Source organism: Pelodiscus sinensis, chromosome 21, assembly GCF_052426305.1.
Source record: "Pelodiscus sinensis isolate ZL-2025 chromosome 21, ASM5242630v1, whole genome shotgun sequence".
In the NCBI taxonomy this organism is placed as follows: Eukaryota; Metazoa; Chordata; order Testudines; family Trionychidae; genus Pelodiscus; species Pelodiscus sinensis.
In genome coordinates, this window is record NC_143072.1 from 25,854,229 (window position 1) to 25,871,455 (window position 17,227).

Genomic DNA, 17,227 nt, shown 5'->3' on the forward strand with positions numbered 1-17,227 from the left:
AAAGGGACCCTGAAAGCAGCAATGCCTTGAAGACACCTCCAGCCAGGAAATGGTGGATTGCTAAGGAGACAGGAGGATGCAATGCCACCTAGCAGCACACGGGCAAACCAAGAAACAGTGCAGTCTGGGGCTCTCTTATGGCGTGAGTAGCATTGGAAGGTGATGGTCCCACTCTATCAGGCACCGATGAAACAACCCCCAGAATATTGGGTAGTCCTGGGGCACCTGAGAAGCTAACAAAAATATAACAGATAAGACCCACTTCATCATCTGCGTCTTGCTTCCCAGAACTTTAATGACAATCACACTTAGCACTTTACATGGCACTTTTCATCTTTAAAGTTTGGAAAATACCTGTCCAAGAATGTAATTAATAGAGACAAGTGAAGGGGACAGTTCAGAGGGGGGTAAAAGCACTGCATGGTGTATAAGGAAGGAGGCGAAGAGATAACGATGTAGAACTTCCATATGCAATAAGGGGACCGGATGATGGTTTCCTAGTGCTCATAGGGTGCAAGAGATGGGAAAGTACTTTGTAGCAACAGGTGGAGGCGGGGTGTCTAAGAAGCAGTAATGGAAGGAAGTGGAAAGAAGGAAATCGTAGGCTGAATATGACCCCGCAAGGGTTCTCAACCTCATTCTTTCTGGGCCTCCCCCCAAGATGTTATAAAAACTCCCTGGCCCAGCTGTGCCACAACTGCTGTTTTTCTGGAAATAAAAGCAAGGGCCAGCAATGGAGCATAGCAAGCAGGGCACCTGCCCAGGGCCACAGGGGCCACTGCAAAGCTTTAGTTTCCGCCCAGGGCTGCAGCCCCATGCAGCAGGGCTTCGACTTCCTGCCTGGGCTTTATTGAGGCTAGTGCTGGTCGTGCTTGGTGCATCCCCTCAAACCCGCTGGCGGTCATGCAGGGGGCCCTGGGCCTCTGGCTGAGAGCCACTGATATAAAGTGCATTCTAATCTATATGGAATATTCCTGTGTTGGCCCCTGGGAGATGGTCTTCTCTATCATATCTGTCAGTCAGGGCTGTCGGTCTAATGTACCCGTAGTCCCTGCACTCTACATTCTATTAGCCAAGTGACTTTAGCACAGTAACAGCTCTGCACAGGCCTCCTTACCTCACTCCTTTCATGTCCCCGTAAAGGGCCTGCTTTAGGATGTATGGAGCATCCTCTGAGGTGCAAGCCACATACCGCAGAAGCACTTTTCCCCGCTCTGGCGAAAGCTCGTTCTGTTCCAAAAGGGCAATATACGCACTGATCTTCTTGTTATTCCCATGGGCGTCTGCATCCTAGCAACCAAATGGTTCCCATTACATCTGTGCATTAGCCACTGGCCATCCCACCCATTCCATGTGCTTACAGCTTATGTCATGTGCCATGGGATGTTATTCTAAGCCAGTGGCTTTCTACCGCATGATTAGCAATGTCCATGCTGCCATTTGTCTCATGGGGTCTGGGCCAGTTCACAGTATCATCAACTCCACGATGCATTATGATGGACAGGGAAGATGGGTTTGTTTCCTCCCTCTGCTAAGAACATTCCATTTTGTTCTAAAAATTCCATCTGCCCCTAATGACCTACGCCCAGTCAGACTGGCCAATGAATTTCTCTCACAGGGCAGACTGTCTTGGAGCTCTCGCTCGATGTGGGACCTTGGCACCACTTGTTACTCTGCAGCAGCTGCCATCGTACTGCCTAGGAAGGGAGCAGGGTCCACTATGTAGCTAGGGGTCACCAGACAAGCCTTCAAAGGTCAATCCCAACACCTTCAGTTGCACCTGGAGCCAGATGTGACACCACTTCCGTTACACACTTTCCATGTGCATGGCCAGCAGAATATGTATGTGTTGTCCGCAACCATCGCACTGGGAACCTGCATTTTGGGATTTTATTGTATTAAACTTTCCAAGCCTTGAGGTGATCAGGTGATTGTGAAGGTGAGATGCTGACGGTGCCCAGGATAGGGAGCAAGAGTTTCTGCATCTCATCGCTGACCTACCATGGCCTCTGCTATTTCATGTGTCAGTCTTCTGAAAAGCAAACGATTACCCTCTCTGCACGCTGAGGGTAGGGGATGTGTCAGCTTCCCACCCCATGTTACGCCCCCTGGATTGGTGGTGAATGCAGCCGTTTAGCAGAAGACAGGGTCAGGGTCACTCAAGCAATGCGTACCTGGGAAAGCGCCTTAAAGACGGCCTTGTACACTGGCTCCATGCTTGCCCCACTGGTCTCCGCTGCATCCTGGATGTTGTGCAGCCATTTCCTCCTGGCAGAACCTCGCAGGCGTTCCAGGTGGGTTCGTGCCACACTCATGGTCAGAAACTCCACCAAGTTATCAAGCACTTCATCTTCATTCCCAGTGAGCTCAGAAGCAACCAGTTCCAGATAAGTTTGGAATTCCTTTGGAGACAACTTCACCACCCTACCGGGGCGTGGGTGGGAGCAGCGAAGGTGCTTCTTGGCTAAGGGACGAAACAGCAATAAGGGCACAGGCATGCCTGTTGGTGGCAGTCTGCTTTGCTCTCCCTCTGCAGCAATGCCAGGCCTGTCCCAAACCTGATGCAGGGGCGTTCCCTGTCCATCATCAGAAAGAGTCTCTCTTTCCCCTTGTTTCTTCCTCCCCAAAATCAAACAGAAAAGTGCCATGGCAGCCTCAGAGGCAGGATGCGCTCTCCCCTCTAGATCACTGAGAAAACACCTGGACAGTGCCCCCAAATCCCCCCTCCCCCCAACACACACACCTCTGCATGACCGCCAAGCTAGTCACAGCAGGAGAACATCTGGAGCAGGGCTGGAGAACCCCTTTTGGGTCGGGGGCTGTTGATCCACAGAAAAATCAGTCAGTGGCTGCACACGAAGAAAAGTCCTGAGTGACGTGGCCCCCAGCTGAGAAGAAGGACACTCCCCCACATTCCCCTCACACACCAGAGTCTAGGGGGGCCCAGGCTAGTCAATTATGTATGCTACAGCCGTGTGGGGGATGGGAGGGGTAGAATGCCAGTGTGGGCTCCCCAATGCTGGAGGGAGAACCCCAAATCTCAGAGGCCAGATCCTGGCAAGCTGGGGGCTGCATCTGCCCCCCAGGCCTTAGGTTCCCCATCCCTGATCTAGAGGTTGCTCTTCATTACCCCAGAATCACATTCACCTCAATCACACTGCCAAACAGACCCCCTGCAATCAGGTGTCAGCACAGCAGGCTCCCAAAGGCAGCCACAAGTTCTGCAGAAGAATTACTGGCCATGCCCATAAAACCTTGATGGCAAAAGCCTACAGCTGGCCTTACAAGACAGCCATGTCTCCAGGGGTTTTCATGATGTACGGCACTTAGATCTCTTGTGGTTATTTAAGACCTTCCCAAGTAGCTATAATCTTCACTAATTCTACTTTGGTTGTCTGGGCTGAATTACTGACATAACATTTGGATTATATTAAATCTCATTGAGGATGAAACAAAATTAAAGCTCCCTTTATAGTACAGAGATGACCGGAGGATGCTCTGGACTATGAGAAGTTCACCAGCAGGCGCAGACAGGGGAAAGCCAGAAAGGAAAGCATTGTCCTCCATGGTTCTCCGCTGAAGAGCGCGTTCTCTGTAGTTCTGGTCTCCCCGTTTCTTTCAGGTTTCATGGCTGAGTTAATCTACGATGATTTATTTAAAAAATAAATCAGGGCTCAGTCTTGACCCAGTGAGCATTTCCTCCCCGGGTAGCAAAGGAGCTGCACACCCCCCTTGATGCCAGACTGCCATCTCCCATCCTGCTCATGTGAGCAGAGGGTAAGTGAAGAGGGAGGGGATGGGGTGGAGCCACATCCCCACTTCCAAACCCGCCAGCCAGTGCAGGGCAGCCAGACTGACAAGAGAGCCCCTACCTTTGAGCTAAAAGCCACCTGGCTCTCAGCCCATGTTGTAGAGGTCTCTTGGTCCTATCTGTTGCTGTGGTCTAGGGGCCACTGCATGGGCCAGTGAACCACACTAGGGCTACACTGTCTACACTGGCGGGTTGTTGCGCCAGAAATATGCAAATGAGGCTAAATGTGGACTATCGCCGAGCCTCATTTGCATACCTAATGAGCCGCTATTTTTGCGGAAGAGGCTCTTACGCCAGAAGGAGCATCTACACTGCCCCTTCTTGTGCAAGAAAAACCCTTTTGCACAACGCCGTTATTCCTGAAAATAATCAGCGTGGCGGCATTGCGCAAGAGGGTTTTTCTTGCGCAACAAGGGGCAGTGTAGATGCTCCTTCTGGCGCAAGAGCCTCTTCCACAAAATGGTGGCTCATTAGGTATGCAAATGAGGCTTGGTGATATTCCACGCTTAGCCTCATTTGCATATTTCTGGTGCAACAAGCTGCCAGTATAGACATATAGGTGTGTGGGTTACACTAACACAGTAGGTGACACAACTTGCCTCCCTATGGAGAAAGGAGGGAGCATGGAACAAACTGTGACGCTCCTGGGGCAGGGTAGCTACTCATTGTGATGCAGTGGGGGGGCTGTCCACTCTTGTGGCGCTGGATCCACTCTGGTTTTGCATTCACTGGTTGCTGTGTTGTGCTGGGTGTGTCCCCTCTGCTGGGCTGCAGAGGCTCTGTGTGTCTGTGTGCAGTGCCCAGCGGGGGGAGGCACGTAGGCATGGCCCAGCCGCCTGACACCTGGAAGGCTATCTGAACAAAGCAAGGGGCGTGGCTTCCTGCGGGCTAAGGGACCAGTGGCTGAGAGTTGAGTTAGTCTCGGCTGGGCTAAGGGAAGGGGGGATGTTTTTAGACTAAGGAAGGGGTGAAGCCCCTTCCCCCCAAAAGGACTAAGGCTCTGCCCTGGCTCCTATGTCAACATCGACCCCGTGCTGCTCTGTATCTCTGAGAAGCAATAAAACCTTCTATTCTATGGGCTGGCCAAGTCACATCTGGCTGCAGATGAGGGTGCAGGGTCGGGGGCTCCCCGACACGTCGTCATACTCATGCTGGGTGCAAAGAGCCTGCCTACCACTATGTGATGAACCCTACAAGGGTTAACATCCATGGGACACTGAAGGAGTCTCTTTCAAAAATAACCTCTGTAGCGTCAAGTCACCTTAGCGGCAGAGAACAGAGTAGATGAGATATAATCTTATTCCCACAGTTAATTCCAACTGGCTTCCTTATGAATACTGTCGCAAGAGAGGAACCCGTCTGGTGGGCAGTGAGAAAGGGTGCTGGGTGACAATGCATCAGGCGGTAGGGAGGTGGACGTGAAGGTGATGGTGACTGACAATGAACATGGTAGCACAGTGGGCCCCAATCATGTGCTACCCACAGTGAAAACAAGCACATGGATCTGCCCCAAAGAGCTTTCAATCTAAATAATGCACAACACTTCAATGGCATTCACAGAAGATACTAAACCGGGAGGTGTGGCAAACACTAAGGAGGACAGAGAAATAAGACGAAAGAACCTAGTCAAGTTAAAAACAATAGGAAAACAATAAAGACTCAGCTTGAAAAAATAAATGCCCCTACATCAGCTGGGGAAATAACCCAAAAAAGAAATATGCAGCAGGAGAGGGACACCTGTAAAATCACAATGGCTTCAGGAGATCAAGCATTGAGCATGGACAGGAAATTACTCTCCCTGGCTCTGGTACAGCTAGATCTGGAGTGCTGCACTGAATTCTGGGCACCTCATTACCAGACAGTTACAAACTTGGAGCCGTTGATAGACGAGCAGCCAAACGCTTGCGGTAGGGTGAGAGTGGCATAAAAAGGGCAAATCCCCAGAGCTACGCAGGCAGATGTTGGCTAAGAGATGACTGAGGGGCCAGAGGGTAACCATCTGGAAATATGTGGAGGAAGGAGAGGAAGTGTGAGAGAATACAAGAGACTCAAACAATAAGGGGATGAAACTAATCAGAGGAAAAATCAGGCTGACTTCCATGAAACAAGTCATAGCAAAGCTATCTAGCAGACCAGGGTAGTCTTTCAAGAAGTAGCTGAAGAGCTTTCATTTGGAATATTTAAAGGGCAAGTGGACAGAGCACTAGAACACGGACTGTAAGGTACAAGCCGGCACTGGACCTACGACAGTCAAAGCAGAATTAGTGACGATTCTAGCTAACTGCATTTTACCAGAGCTGATTTTCAGGGCTAGCTAGGCATAAGTGGAGTAAGCGATTGCTGAGGGCCCTACCCAGCTCAGGGGCCCCATTTGCTTTTGTAATATGTGTTGTGTGGGAGCCTGCGTAGGGCCCCTAATGGGCTAGCATCACCTCTGCTGATTTCTACCATTCTGGGGACAAGTGCAAAGACCTAGGGTACAGACAATTAAAAAAGAGACTCCAAACTCTACACTGTATAAGTAGGATTAATAGTGGGCCAGTTCTGAAAATGTGAACATCTCATATTGTTTTCTACTCAGCTAAGTCCTGAACTGATCTATGCAGGGCGTTTTCTAAAGTACCCAGCCTTCCCCACTAACGAACCAGCTCTTGGTACGCACGTTACCTCCCATAATGCTCTATTTGCACACAAGAGGGTGCTCTTGTACAATTCTTTGAATGTGCGGGCTAAGCTTTCTTTTTGAAACATGGTATTCATTCATCCCCTGCCTCACTGCAAGTGCAAGCGCTTGTCTTCCGTTCATCTGAGCCACACCCTGGCCTGACATTTAGCAGTTCCCAAACAAGTAAACTGAGGGAGGGAGAGAGAGAGCTGCTTGTTCACAGGGTTCAGTGCCTCCACTAACCGATAGTTCATGAAGTGTGTGTGGCAGTGAAGAGTGCTGCTAGGGGAGCAGTATTTTGTGATCAATACATGTAATGGTTTGATGCTTTGACAGAATGGAAAATGCTTTGAGAAATTACATGCCGGAATAGGAAGGAAACAACTCTGCCTCTCAAAGCATCCAGGACCCTAAGGCCCTGATATTTATGGGAGTTGAGAGTCTGCTCCCTTGGAAGTCAATGAGAATTTTATCATTGATTTCAGTGGAAGCACAAGTAAGCCCTAAATGGCTCTGGACCTTTTAGAAATGTTTGCCAATGACTTATTGTCCTTTGGAGTTTCAAAAGTGCACACAATTTTTTTTCCATTGAATTTTTAGGTTTTGTGACAAAATGAATAATGTTTGGGTTTGGATTACTGCTCCCCTTTTGCTCCCTTTCTTCTTTCCTCACTGTCTCTTTTTTTAAAAAAGGGAAAAAGAGCAGCAGGCATAAAGAAATACCCAGCAAGCCAAACAATGTTTCGTTTTGGTTTTTTTTTGTCAAAATCCCCCTAAAAATTTCAGTCAAAATAGCGTCTTGGAAAAAGCCATTACTCATCAAAATTATGAGACAAAGATGTTTCAAGCAGCTGCATGTGCAAGAGGTCACCATGTGGCTTGGGTGGGAGGTCCTAAGGTCTCCAGCACAGATCAATGATGCTTTTTATGGCGAGGCTCTGCCTGCACTAGCATCAGGCTCGGTTCAGTCTACGTGAACGTAAAAGTAATGCTCTCCAAGCCACATGCCGTGCTGAGCCCTGTGTGTGCACACGGAATGCGCATCACGCAGGGTCCATGTGGAAGGAGAACTTTCCATCGAGTTGAATTATTCTTTCAGCCACTCTGATGTTTGTTTGGGGGCTATCACTAGCATCTGGCTGTGTGTGACATTCTTTTGGCTGCTGTGTAATCAGTGTGAGGCAGGGGAGGTACGGTACCAGAACACAGACTAACTGGCAAGAGGGAACTGGTACCATAGGTACAGAGTTTTTCATTTGCAGAGAAAACACTGATTCCCCTTCTGAAAGAGTCAATCTCCTGGCTTTGCTGGGAATGGAGAGTGCATGATCCTGTGCGAATAGACCTTTGGTAGCAGGGATACAATCCAAGGAACTATAAGACACAGGTATAGTAAGTTACATCAGCCTGTTTCTGCGAATTTGAAAGGCCACATCACTGTGCTGGCCCTCCTCTTTGTGATGACACTCATATTTCTAAGGCCTGTTACATTGTTCCAATGAGTTATACTTCTCTCCCAAGATAAGAATTGACTCTCTGAAGACAGATGTGCCAGGATATATCTGCATGGCAGTGCAAGGTGTGAAAGAAGCACAATTAGACATACCCATGCTTGCATGGTTAAAGAGAGCAGTGTCGATGAGATGCATGGACATCACGGCGGTCTGTACAAGCCTATTGGGGACCCCAGTTTTATACTAACATTGGTAGCCCCTGTTCAAGTCCTGCTGCTGCATCTACACTGCTCGCCTTGTTTAAGTGGGTGAAGCTAGCCCAGGTGTGTCTGGGTACTTCTACACTACAGCATTATTTCGAAATATCTTATTTCAAAATAGTTATTTCGACATAACGTGTCTATACACAAAATGCATTTCGAAATAGCATTTGGCTATTTCGAAATAGCACGTCCACACTGAGAGGACGCTGAATCGCATTTAAGGCCGGCCAGAACCAGGTTCCAGCAGGGCATCAGGTCAGGAGTCACTTTGTGTGGCTGCTGCCTGAGGCTATCTGAGGCCTGTGCTTAAAGGGACCCCCCTGGACAGCCGGTTCTCAGCTTTCCCTACTTGCTTTCCTACCTTACTGAGGGACAGCAAAGCATTTTTTTCTCTGTATGCTCTGGTTGCCCTCACTCGGGACACCACAGCACTCTGCACCATGGAGCTGGAGCTGCCCCTGGGCACTCTGGTGCTTCTTTTGGTTGTGTTGCTGCAAGCCCGGCTGTGCTTTCTGTAGGCTGCCTCACAGCATCTGCTGCAGCCCAACCCCCACACCGTCATCCGGACCCTCCTGGGGTACATGAAGGAGCAGCTGCAGCTCCTGGATGTCAGTGTGCCCTGCCGCATCTGGCATCTGGACACCAGCAGCAACTGGTGAAACCACATCATCCTGGAACGCTAGGGAGACCAACAACAGACCTAGAACTTTAGGATGAAGAAGGACACCTTCATGAAGCTCTGTGAGTGGCTCGCCCCTGCTCTGCAGCGATGGGACATGCACATGAGGCCTGCTGTTCCCCTCCAGAAGCATGTGGCCATCACCCTCTGGAAGCTCTCCACACAGGATAGCTACCGATCCATGGGGAACCAATTCGGCAACATTAACATGGGCTGGTCCAGCAAAGCACACAACGCGCGGGTTTACCACAACTCCTCCGTGTGCCAAAGGCTGCACACTGGGACTTTCTTCCCCAACTGTCACATCAGGGTCGGAGATGTGGACATGCCTGTGTCCCTGGTGGGGGATGTGGCCTATCCCCTACAAACCTGGCTTCTGAAGCCCTACATGGGACATTTCAACCCTTCCTGACAAGCCTTTAGTGCCAAGCAGGAGCGGCCTAAGGCCGGCTGTGGCAGCTGGTGCCCAAGGAGGAAGGCGCGATCGGCACCCCTGCCTGCATGGCTGTCAATGGTCGTGATGTCATCACGGGGCACCAGGGCCAGTGGCACCCCAGGCAACTGCCTAGTTTGCCTAGGCTCACGGGCCGCCCCAGGTGCCAAGCTCAGCAGGGCCCGTTGAAGGCCCATTTTAGATGCCTCCTCACCCTCCCGGACCTCTCTGAGCGGAATGTTCCGCACGTGGTGGCAGCGTGTTGTGTGCTGCATAATTTGTGCAAGAGGAAGGGAGAGGCTTTCCTGCCAGGCTAGATGGCAGAAGCCAACCACTTGGCTGGCCTGTACATGCAGCCCCACACGGCTGCCAGCAGGGGGGCCATTGGGGGGCTGTCCGTATCTGGGAGGCCCTGCGGGAGAGCTTCCACCCAGAGGAGGACTAAAGTCTCCCTGGTGTGCCACACTGGGGGCTTGTGCCTCATTTCACCCTCACATCCTTTCACTGACCCCTCCCTAACTCCCCCTTACTCATGTAAATAGAGACACATGTGTTGACAAAAACAAACTCTCTTTATTGAACAAAACTGGGGTGGGGGAAATGAGGGCGGGAGAGGGGAGGCGAGACGGTGGGAGAGGGGAGGGGTAAACCTGGGAGGAGGGAGCTGGAAGGGGGAGGCAAGAGGAGGAAGGGGGAGGAGAAGATCAGGGTTGGGGGTCTTGCTGGTCCACCTGTCTCCCAGCACTGCGGGTGCGGGGTCCTCAGCGTCCCTGGGGGGGAGAGGGTATGGAGGGTGAGGTGGGTAGAGAGCAGGGGGAGGAAGAAGCAGGAGGGGGAGCAGGAGTGGGAGGAGGAGCGGTAGCTGGGCGGCTGCAGGAGCTGGAGTGGCAGGAGGCAGCAATCTCTGCACCAGGGTCTACAGGTGGTTGGAGATGTCACGGCCCTGGGCAAACAGCTCCCACCAGCTCTCCTGCCACAGCTGCAGGTCTTCATGCACCCAGTAGTCCAGGATGCGGTGCTGGCCTTGCAGGATCCCCAGGTGCTGCCGCTGGTACTCCTCCTGGTTACGGGTCAGGCTGCTGGCCTGGGTGCTGGAGGATTTCCTGGGTGGGGTGGTGCGCCCTGCACTCGCAGCTGCTGCGGCTGTGGAGAAATCAGAGAAGTGGTCAGTTATCCTGGGGGACACAGCAAGTGAATCCCAGCCCCCCTCTGCAAGGTGAGGACGGCAGGTCTCTGCACCATTGGAGCCAACGTGCCTGCACGCAAGTCATGTTTGGTATGTCCTGCTATCCGCAGGAGTGGGAGCTGGCCTGGGACTGCACCCATGCCCCTGTGCTGTATATAGTGCTGGGGCGGGGAGGGAGGGGGGGAGATGTCCCCTGCCTCCATGTAGAGGGGGCTTGTGGAGGGAGGGAATCATGCAGTGTCCCACCCCAGGGTCAGGAGTATGTCATGTGCCTTCATACATACACGTGTGTGGGTAACAGGCCAAGGCCCCTGTGTGGCAGCCAGCTGGGGCCACGTGCCCAGGGGTGGCACGGCACATGTACAGGTTGCTGCGTGATCCATGGTCTCCCTCTCCTGCTCTCCCCCCCGCCGCATAAGGGGACAGTGATGGCACTCACATGTCGTTGCCTCCCCGGCCTCGGATGACACCGGTGACAGGCTCGCTGGGACGGCTCAGACATCCTGGGTGCATGGAACGCTCCCTCCAGGGTCCTCCTCCTCCTCCTCCTCGGTCTCATGGCCAGGGCCCTCTGCCCCAGGGTCAATGACCATCTGGGGGCACAGACCATCCAGCCCTCTAGGATGCGATCTAGGGCATCAAAATAGGGGCAGGGGTCTGGGTCTTCCTGTGGTTGGGAGCTGTCCCCTGTGGCCCTGGCATAGGCCTGCCGCAGCTCCTTGATTTTCATGCGCACATGCTCCTGGCTTCGCATGTGGCCTTTGTGGCCAGGCTGGCAGCCATCTGCCTGTAGATGGCCATGTTCCTCCGTCTAGAGCAGAGATCATGGATGTTGGAGGATTCCCCCCAAACATCAATCAGGTCCATGATCTCCGCACTGGACCAGGAAGTGCCCGCCTTCTCCAGCCCCTGGCAGGCTCCTGGGAGCTTGCAGACTGCTACTGGGGAGCGGTGGAGGGCTGGCTGGCACTGGCTGCCTCGCTCATGTTGAGGCAACTGGATCAGGGGCAGCAACTGCTGGCTCTGGTCTGGCAGGCCTGGAGCTGTCACAGGCCCTGTAGCCAAACTGGGTCTACCCCTTTAAGGGCTCTGGGGAGGGTGGGGAAGAGAGGAGTTTTCCTGGTTGTGGCCAGAGTGGCCACCAGGGCACCCTGGGAAGGGCTGGAGCCCCCTATTTCAAAATAAGTGTCTATACAGCACTTATTTTGAAATAGGCGCTATTCCTCGTGGAATGAGGGTTACCAAGTTCAAAATAAGCCCTCTGTTATTTCGAATTAATTTCAAAATAGTGGTTGGCTTGTGTAGATGCTAACGAAGTGATTCCAAAATAACTTTGCTGTGTAGACATACCCTCTGTCCGTGCTGCAGCCACACTTCAGACGGCCGTGGGAGACCCTCCGTCCCTGGGCTTTCTTCCACACTGAATGCAATGCAGATCTGGAGCTGGTCAGCAAAGCCACGGCCATCTTGTACCCGATGTCAATGGAAGATTAGCCAGAGGCAGCTGGGGACAGTTTGATATTGCTTCTCTGTTGTGTCCCTTTTCCTTCCACCCATGGTAAAAGCTTCGCAAAGCAGGGACTGCACCTCCCTATTTTCTGTGCTGCACCCTGCCTGAGTTTGGGGCTACTGGCTCATGAATAGCCGTAGTTTATAGCCCTGCAGGCAAGTGAAGCTGGGATGGCGTGAATGCTCCATGGCAGGGTCACTTTCACATGGCAGTGTTAAATCCACTGCAATAGGCTACCCTACAACATGTGTCCCTAAGACCTCAGTGCTGGCACTTTGCCATAGGGCAGGGATGCAGTTGACTGAGACATGAGAGGGCTTCTCACAGCGAGTTGGACGTGAGGTGGGGAGCAAGGGGATTTGGGAAGGTTGCCAAAAGAAGCCGTATTGAATCATTTTTGTCAGCAGTGCGTAGCCAGGACAAATGTAACGCGCAGCATTCCAGGAGGAAGCGTGGGAAGGCGGCTGTCCATGGTGGCCGACTAGTCTACCTGGTACCCAAAGCCCCCGCCACATGGTGCTTGGTAGTACTGGAGCTCAGCAGCGTATCCACCGAGCTGCCAGATGCATTCTGCCGCCTGCTGAAGGTTTGTCCGATCCGGCCTGTTTAACAGGGCCCAAGGTGGTTCAATCAGAGAAATGAGCTGACCGTAGCTGTTAAAAACCCCACACCCACCACAACTCCGAATCTCTGGGTCACAGGAGCTGAACTCCTTGAGGGGACTCTGAGAGGCCATTCAAGGCCCGCAGGGAGCGTGGACAGTACCATTCCAGAGGTGGGCTGAGGTGCAGCTGTGCACAACAGAAGGCAAGTCGGACCCAGAATGTCACATGCTCCCCCATTGGGGTTCTCTATGGGCTTGGGTTTTCACATCCAAACCACAGTCATGTACTGCTCAGTATCACAGGGACCTTTGCAGCATTTCACTGCACCGTGACAGCAGCACAAAGGAACCCCAACTCTCCGGCCTGGATAACTGAAAAGAAAGGGCCCTGGCTGCTCTCTGTAGACACACCCCTCTGTCTCCACTTCATCGACTGCTCCTTCTGTTTATGGTGGCATGTGCAAAGTCAGTAAGACACAGTCTTTGCCCCGCCTTCATTAGCACTATCTGTGAACGGCTAGTGACTCAGCACATTGCACGGCCTTTTTACTGACTGCACAGCTCCAAACTAGTGGTGGAAAGTGCTGTTTTCTTACCCTTTTTCAGAGCCTCCTTTTCCATTCCTTCCTTAAATGTGTCAAGAACAGCATCCACCTCTTTCACGTCAAGGTACCCGGAGCACTCGTTGTCCCACTTCTGAAAGAGTGCCTCCAGGAGCAATTTCCTTCGGGCCAAGAGAGCCTCACTATGAACCTAGGGCAGGGAAGAAGCAAGAGAGACAGGCAAGCGGTAAGGAAAGACTGACAATGCATAGCGCCCACAGCCGGAAGGGAATTGCTATGGCTGGTTTATTACTTGGACATTTGACAACTCGTGATAGTCACAGAAAGCCTGTCATCCCGGAAGTCAGGGTAAAATTACCATTAAGATCTGAAGTAGATGGCAGTCCTATGGCAGTAAACGGCAGCTCACTTTTAGCTTGCAGACTGAGGCTACGTCTACACAGCTTCCTTCATTTGCATAATTAATTAGGAGCAGTTTTCACGCAAGAGGTTTTTGCGCAAAAAGGCGCCATCTACACAGCGCCTTTTTGCACAAAAAACCCCTCTTGCGCAAGAGCCATTCTTCCTCATTTTTTCAGGAAGAACGACTCTTGCGCAAGAGGGGTTTTGCACAAAAAGGCATGACTAGGCTTTTGCGGAAGAGGGAAGCTGTGTAGACGTAGCCTGAGAGTTAGTTTCTCAAAGGGACTGAGCCCCATTGTACCTGCCAAAAGCCAAGGCAAGACAGCTGTTCCACACTCCAGATTCGTCTTTCCTGCCACAACCAAGTGACTCCTTGTAAATGACACCACAGTATTTTGCAGTGTTTGTTCTTTCTGTTTGAGTTTGTACACTGTTGATACTGATAGTACCTTTCACTGTGCAGGGCCCTATGGGGCTGCATGGGCTACTTGCTGATTAAAGCCAGCTTTTGCACAGCACCAGATGCTAAACAGCTGGAAATGGAATTCATTGAAAGGACAGAAGATCAGCAAAGAACGTAGTGCTCCGCATAAGGATGGCAGAGCTGTCAGATCCAATATCTCACCCAAATTAGGTCAGCAGCACAGAGGGAAATGAGAAAGCAATCTGGAAAACTGCAGCTAAAGAGGCAGACATGATGAGAAATGTATCAGCACTTTGTGGAGATACTGGGCGGATTGGGCTTGTGTGTGAGTGAATGTATTTATCCAACTGCTGACAAGGTTACTGAACTCCCAGTGGGTGTGACAAACACACCGCTGCACATGCTCACTTTGGCCAGCCTCCCACATGCACACACGTATGAATACAGGCAAATGCAAGAGTTGAAATCTTATGGTATTCTCTAGAGGTAAAAGAACAGAACATCTTAAGCGATTTTACAGGTGGCTGCACACCTGGTGCCTTACAGAGTCAGGCTCGGTTACAGGCAACCAACCTGTGGCAGATTTAGCCCAGCATTATTCCCAGGGCTAATGTGGGGAAAGCTCATGGAAAACAGAGGGACAAAAAAGCTCAACAAAAGGACCGGAGAGTGTGGGTGCTTAGCTCTGCCTCTCTAGCCATTTGTGTGTTCACACTTAACATCATCAAAGCCTGACTGCATTTACTTTTTCCAACTGTTTGATTTTTTCCTCCTCAGTCTGAACGTAACCTTCTTTCACAAACGCAACAAGTTTCTTCATGGTTGGCAGAGAGCTGCCTTCGCCAGCAAAGGTCTCCATGAGCTGTACGAACTGCGGCAGGGTGAGGCAGCTCTTGTCAAAGGCACTCCTGGCACCGGAGGCACGCTGGGTCTGAATAGCTCCTATGCTCATGCGCAAGTCTAGAGGAGAGAAAACACATCACCCAGCACCACGCCAGATGCTGATCCAGAGCTGTGCAAGTGACAGGTGTGAAATCCTGAGCCAAGCCCTGAAGTCCTGATTCAGTGGAGGGTGACTGAATATGGACTGAGTAAACACTGAGTAAGGGCTTCAGGCCATGGCCTTATGTATGCTTATGAAGCAAAACACCAGTACTATTTCTTTACAGATGAGCAGCAATTTAAGGCAAAAGATATCATGTACTAAGGTGAAGTTACACAATGCAGCTTTAGCATAAGTCACTGTTATACCACCAAGGGTCTGCTCCTGACACACAGTCCAAATACCCCTGGGCTGTGTCTAGACTGGCCACTTTTTCCGGAAAAGCGACTGCTTTTGCAGAAAAACTTGCCAGTTGTCTACACTGGCCGCTTGAATTTCCGCAAAAGCACTGACAATGTCATGTAATATTGTCAGTGCTTTTGCGGAAATACTATGCTGCTCCCGTTCGGGCAAAAGTCTTTTTCCGAAAAACTTTTGCGCAAAAGGGCCAGTGTAGACAGCAGATATTTGTTTTCTGCAAAAAAGCCCTGATTGCAAAAATTGCCATCGGGGCTTTTTTGCGGAAAAGCACGTCTAGATTGGCCATGGACACTTTTCCGCAAAAAGTGCTTTTGCGGAAAAGCGTCCTGCCAATCTAGATGCGCTTTTCCAAAAATGCTTTTAACGGAAAACTTTTCCGTTAAAAGCATTTCCAGAAAATCATACCAGTCTTGGAGACCAGAGGCTCACAATAAGCAACAAAAGCTGCTTAGACAATGGATAAGCTCTCCCCCAACCCAAGCCAACACCCATGAGGTTCTGCAGATGTGGAATGGATGCCACCCTCCACACAACTACCTGGCAAGGCCACATGTATTACCACAGAGTCCCCCTCGGCGATAAACACTGAAGGAAGTACCAAACTGTTCGGAATGCCAAAATGACAGCTTCCCTTGCCGTTGTTCCCCATGAAAGGCCAGGCAGAGGCCTAGGAAGCATCCGTGCAATCATAGAATCATAGAATAATAGAATAATAGGACTGGAAGGGACCTCAAGAGGTCATCGAGTCCAGCCCCCCGCCCTCAAGGCAGGACCAATGAGGCAGCCTCCCCTGCCAGCTCTAGCAACAGACCAGTCTCTTGGCTACTCCCAGACTCCCGACCTCGTCTTGGAACTCAGCATCCACCTTTGAGCTCCAACTCTGAGTCTAACCCCTGCACTTGGATTCTGCTACTGGCTTTCATCCCTCCCTTTGGTAATGGGACTCCCACTCCAGCTATGGACCTGGCTTTGCTCCTTGACTCTTAGCTCTGTTCCTACCCTTGGCCAGCAGTACTAGGACTGATCCCAAACCTCAACAACACCTGAGCCTGAGCCTGACCTCCAACTGAGGCCCTGGACTCTGGCACAAGCCAGAAGTTTCACAGCAGTGCCCTGATTTCAGTGCCTCCCACACAAGGGCCACAGTTCACATCCAGCACTGTGATCACTTACCGGCAAATCTGGAATTTTCATCGTTCCAGTCCTCCTGAATTTTCTCACCATAGCTTCTATATCTGAAACTTAGGTCAGAAGCCATAAGGTCACCTGACAGAGGGACAACACGTATTATGTAGAGTGAAACCATAATTCACAAATCATTACATTTGTAGCAAAACAATCTCTAGAAAGCAAAGCAAAAAGTGTGGAAAACTGCAGTCACCTGACCATGGTATCCCATCTATCAGCTGGGCTGCCTTTTCAAATGCCTCTCTAGCTTGTGCCTGGGAAGCTTCCCTTGGTGGATGAGATAGACCTGAAATTTTAAAAAGGAACTGATTATAAACTGGAAGTGGTTCTTGAAGCTGGAACTACATGCAGCCCTACAGGCAGAAATCCATTCACACACCACACCTGTGTCACTGCAGTGCCCTTACTACATATACTTATTCATTTTCAATGTATTAAATTGCCCCCCATACAAATTCACAGGGTATGTGTTACATTTCTTAAGGACAGCTTCAAATGGCCATTTTAAACAGCAGCATACACTCCTCCACTAACCTCCTACTCCCACCCCCTCCCGTGGCAAATCCTGGAAAACAGACTTATACCTCTGCCCAATCAAGAGGGGAATCAATTCCCACAGTGAAGGGAAGATGTACTCTGTACTCATTCTACAGTGTGGTGAACACTTAGTGCATTGTATGAGTAATGCACATAGACTGTTCTCAGAGTATCTCCCATGGCCTGGACACCCAACAGTAGGAAC

At 51.0% G+C, this 17,227-nt stretch overlaps 1 protein-coding gene across 1 annotated transcript in view; it reads right to left on the reverse strand.

Moving 5' to 3' along the window:
* EFCAB5 (EF-hand calcium binding domain 5) overlaps positions 1–17,227 on the reverse strand; it is a 62,599-nt gene that overhangs the window by 11,483 nt on the left and 33,889 nt on the right. Inside the window, exons 9-14 of the mRNA XM_075904594.2 lie at positions 16,679–16,771; positions 16,471–16,563; positions 14,740–14,954; positions 13,202–13,358; positions 2,175–2,464; positions 1,118–1,290 (exon numbers count right to left, since the gene is read on the reverse strand). Of these exons, the coding sequence (XP_075760709.2) occupies positions 1,118–1,290; positions 2,175–2,464; positions 13,202–13,358; positions 14,740–14,954; positions 16,471–16,563; positions 16,679–16,771 (1,021 nt within the window). The remainder of the gene's footprint in view (positions 1–1,117; positions 1,291–2,174; positions 2,465–13,201; positions 13,359–14,739; positions 14,955–16,470; positions 16,564–16,678; positions 16,772–17,227) is intronic.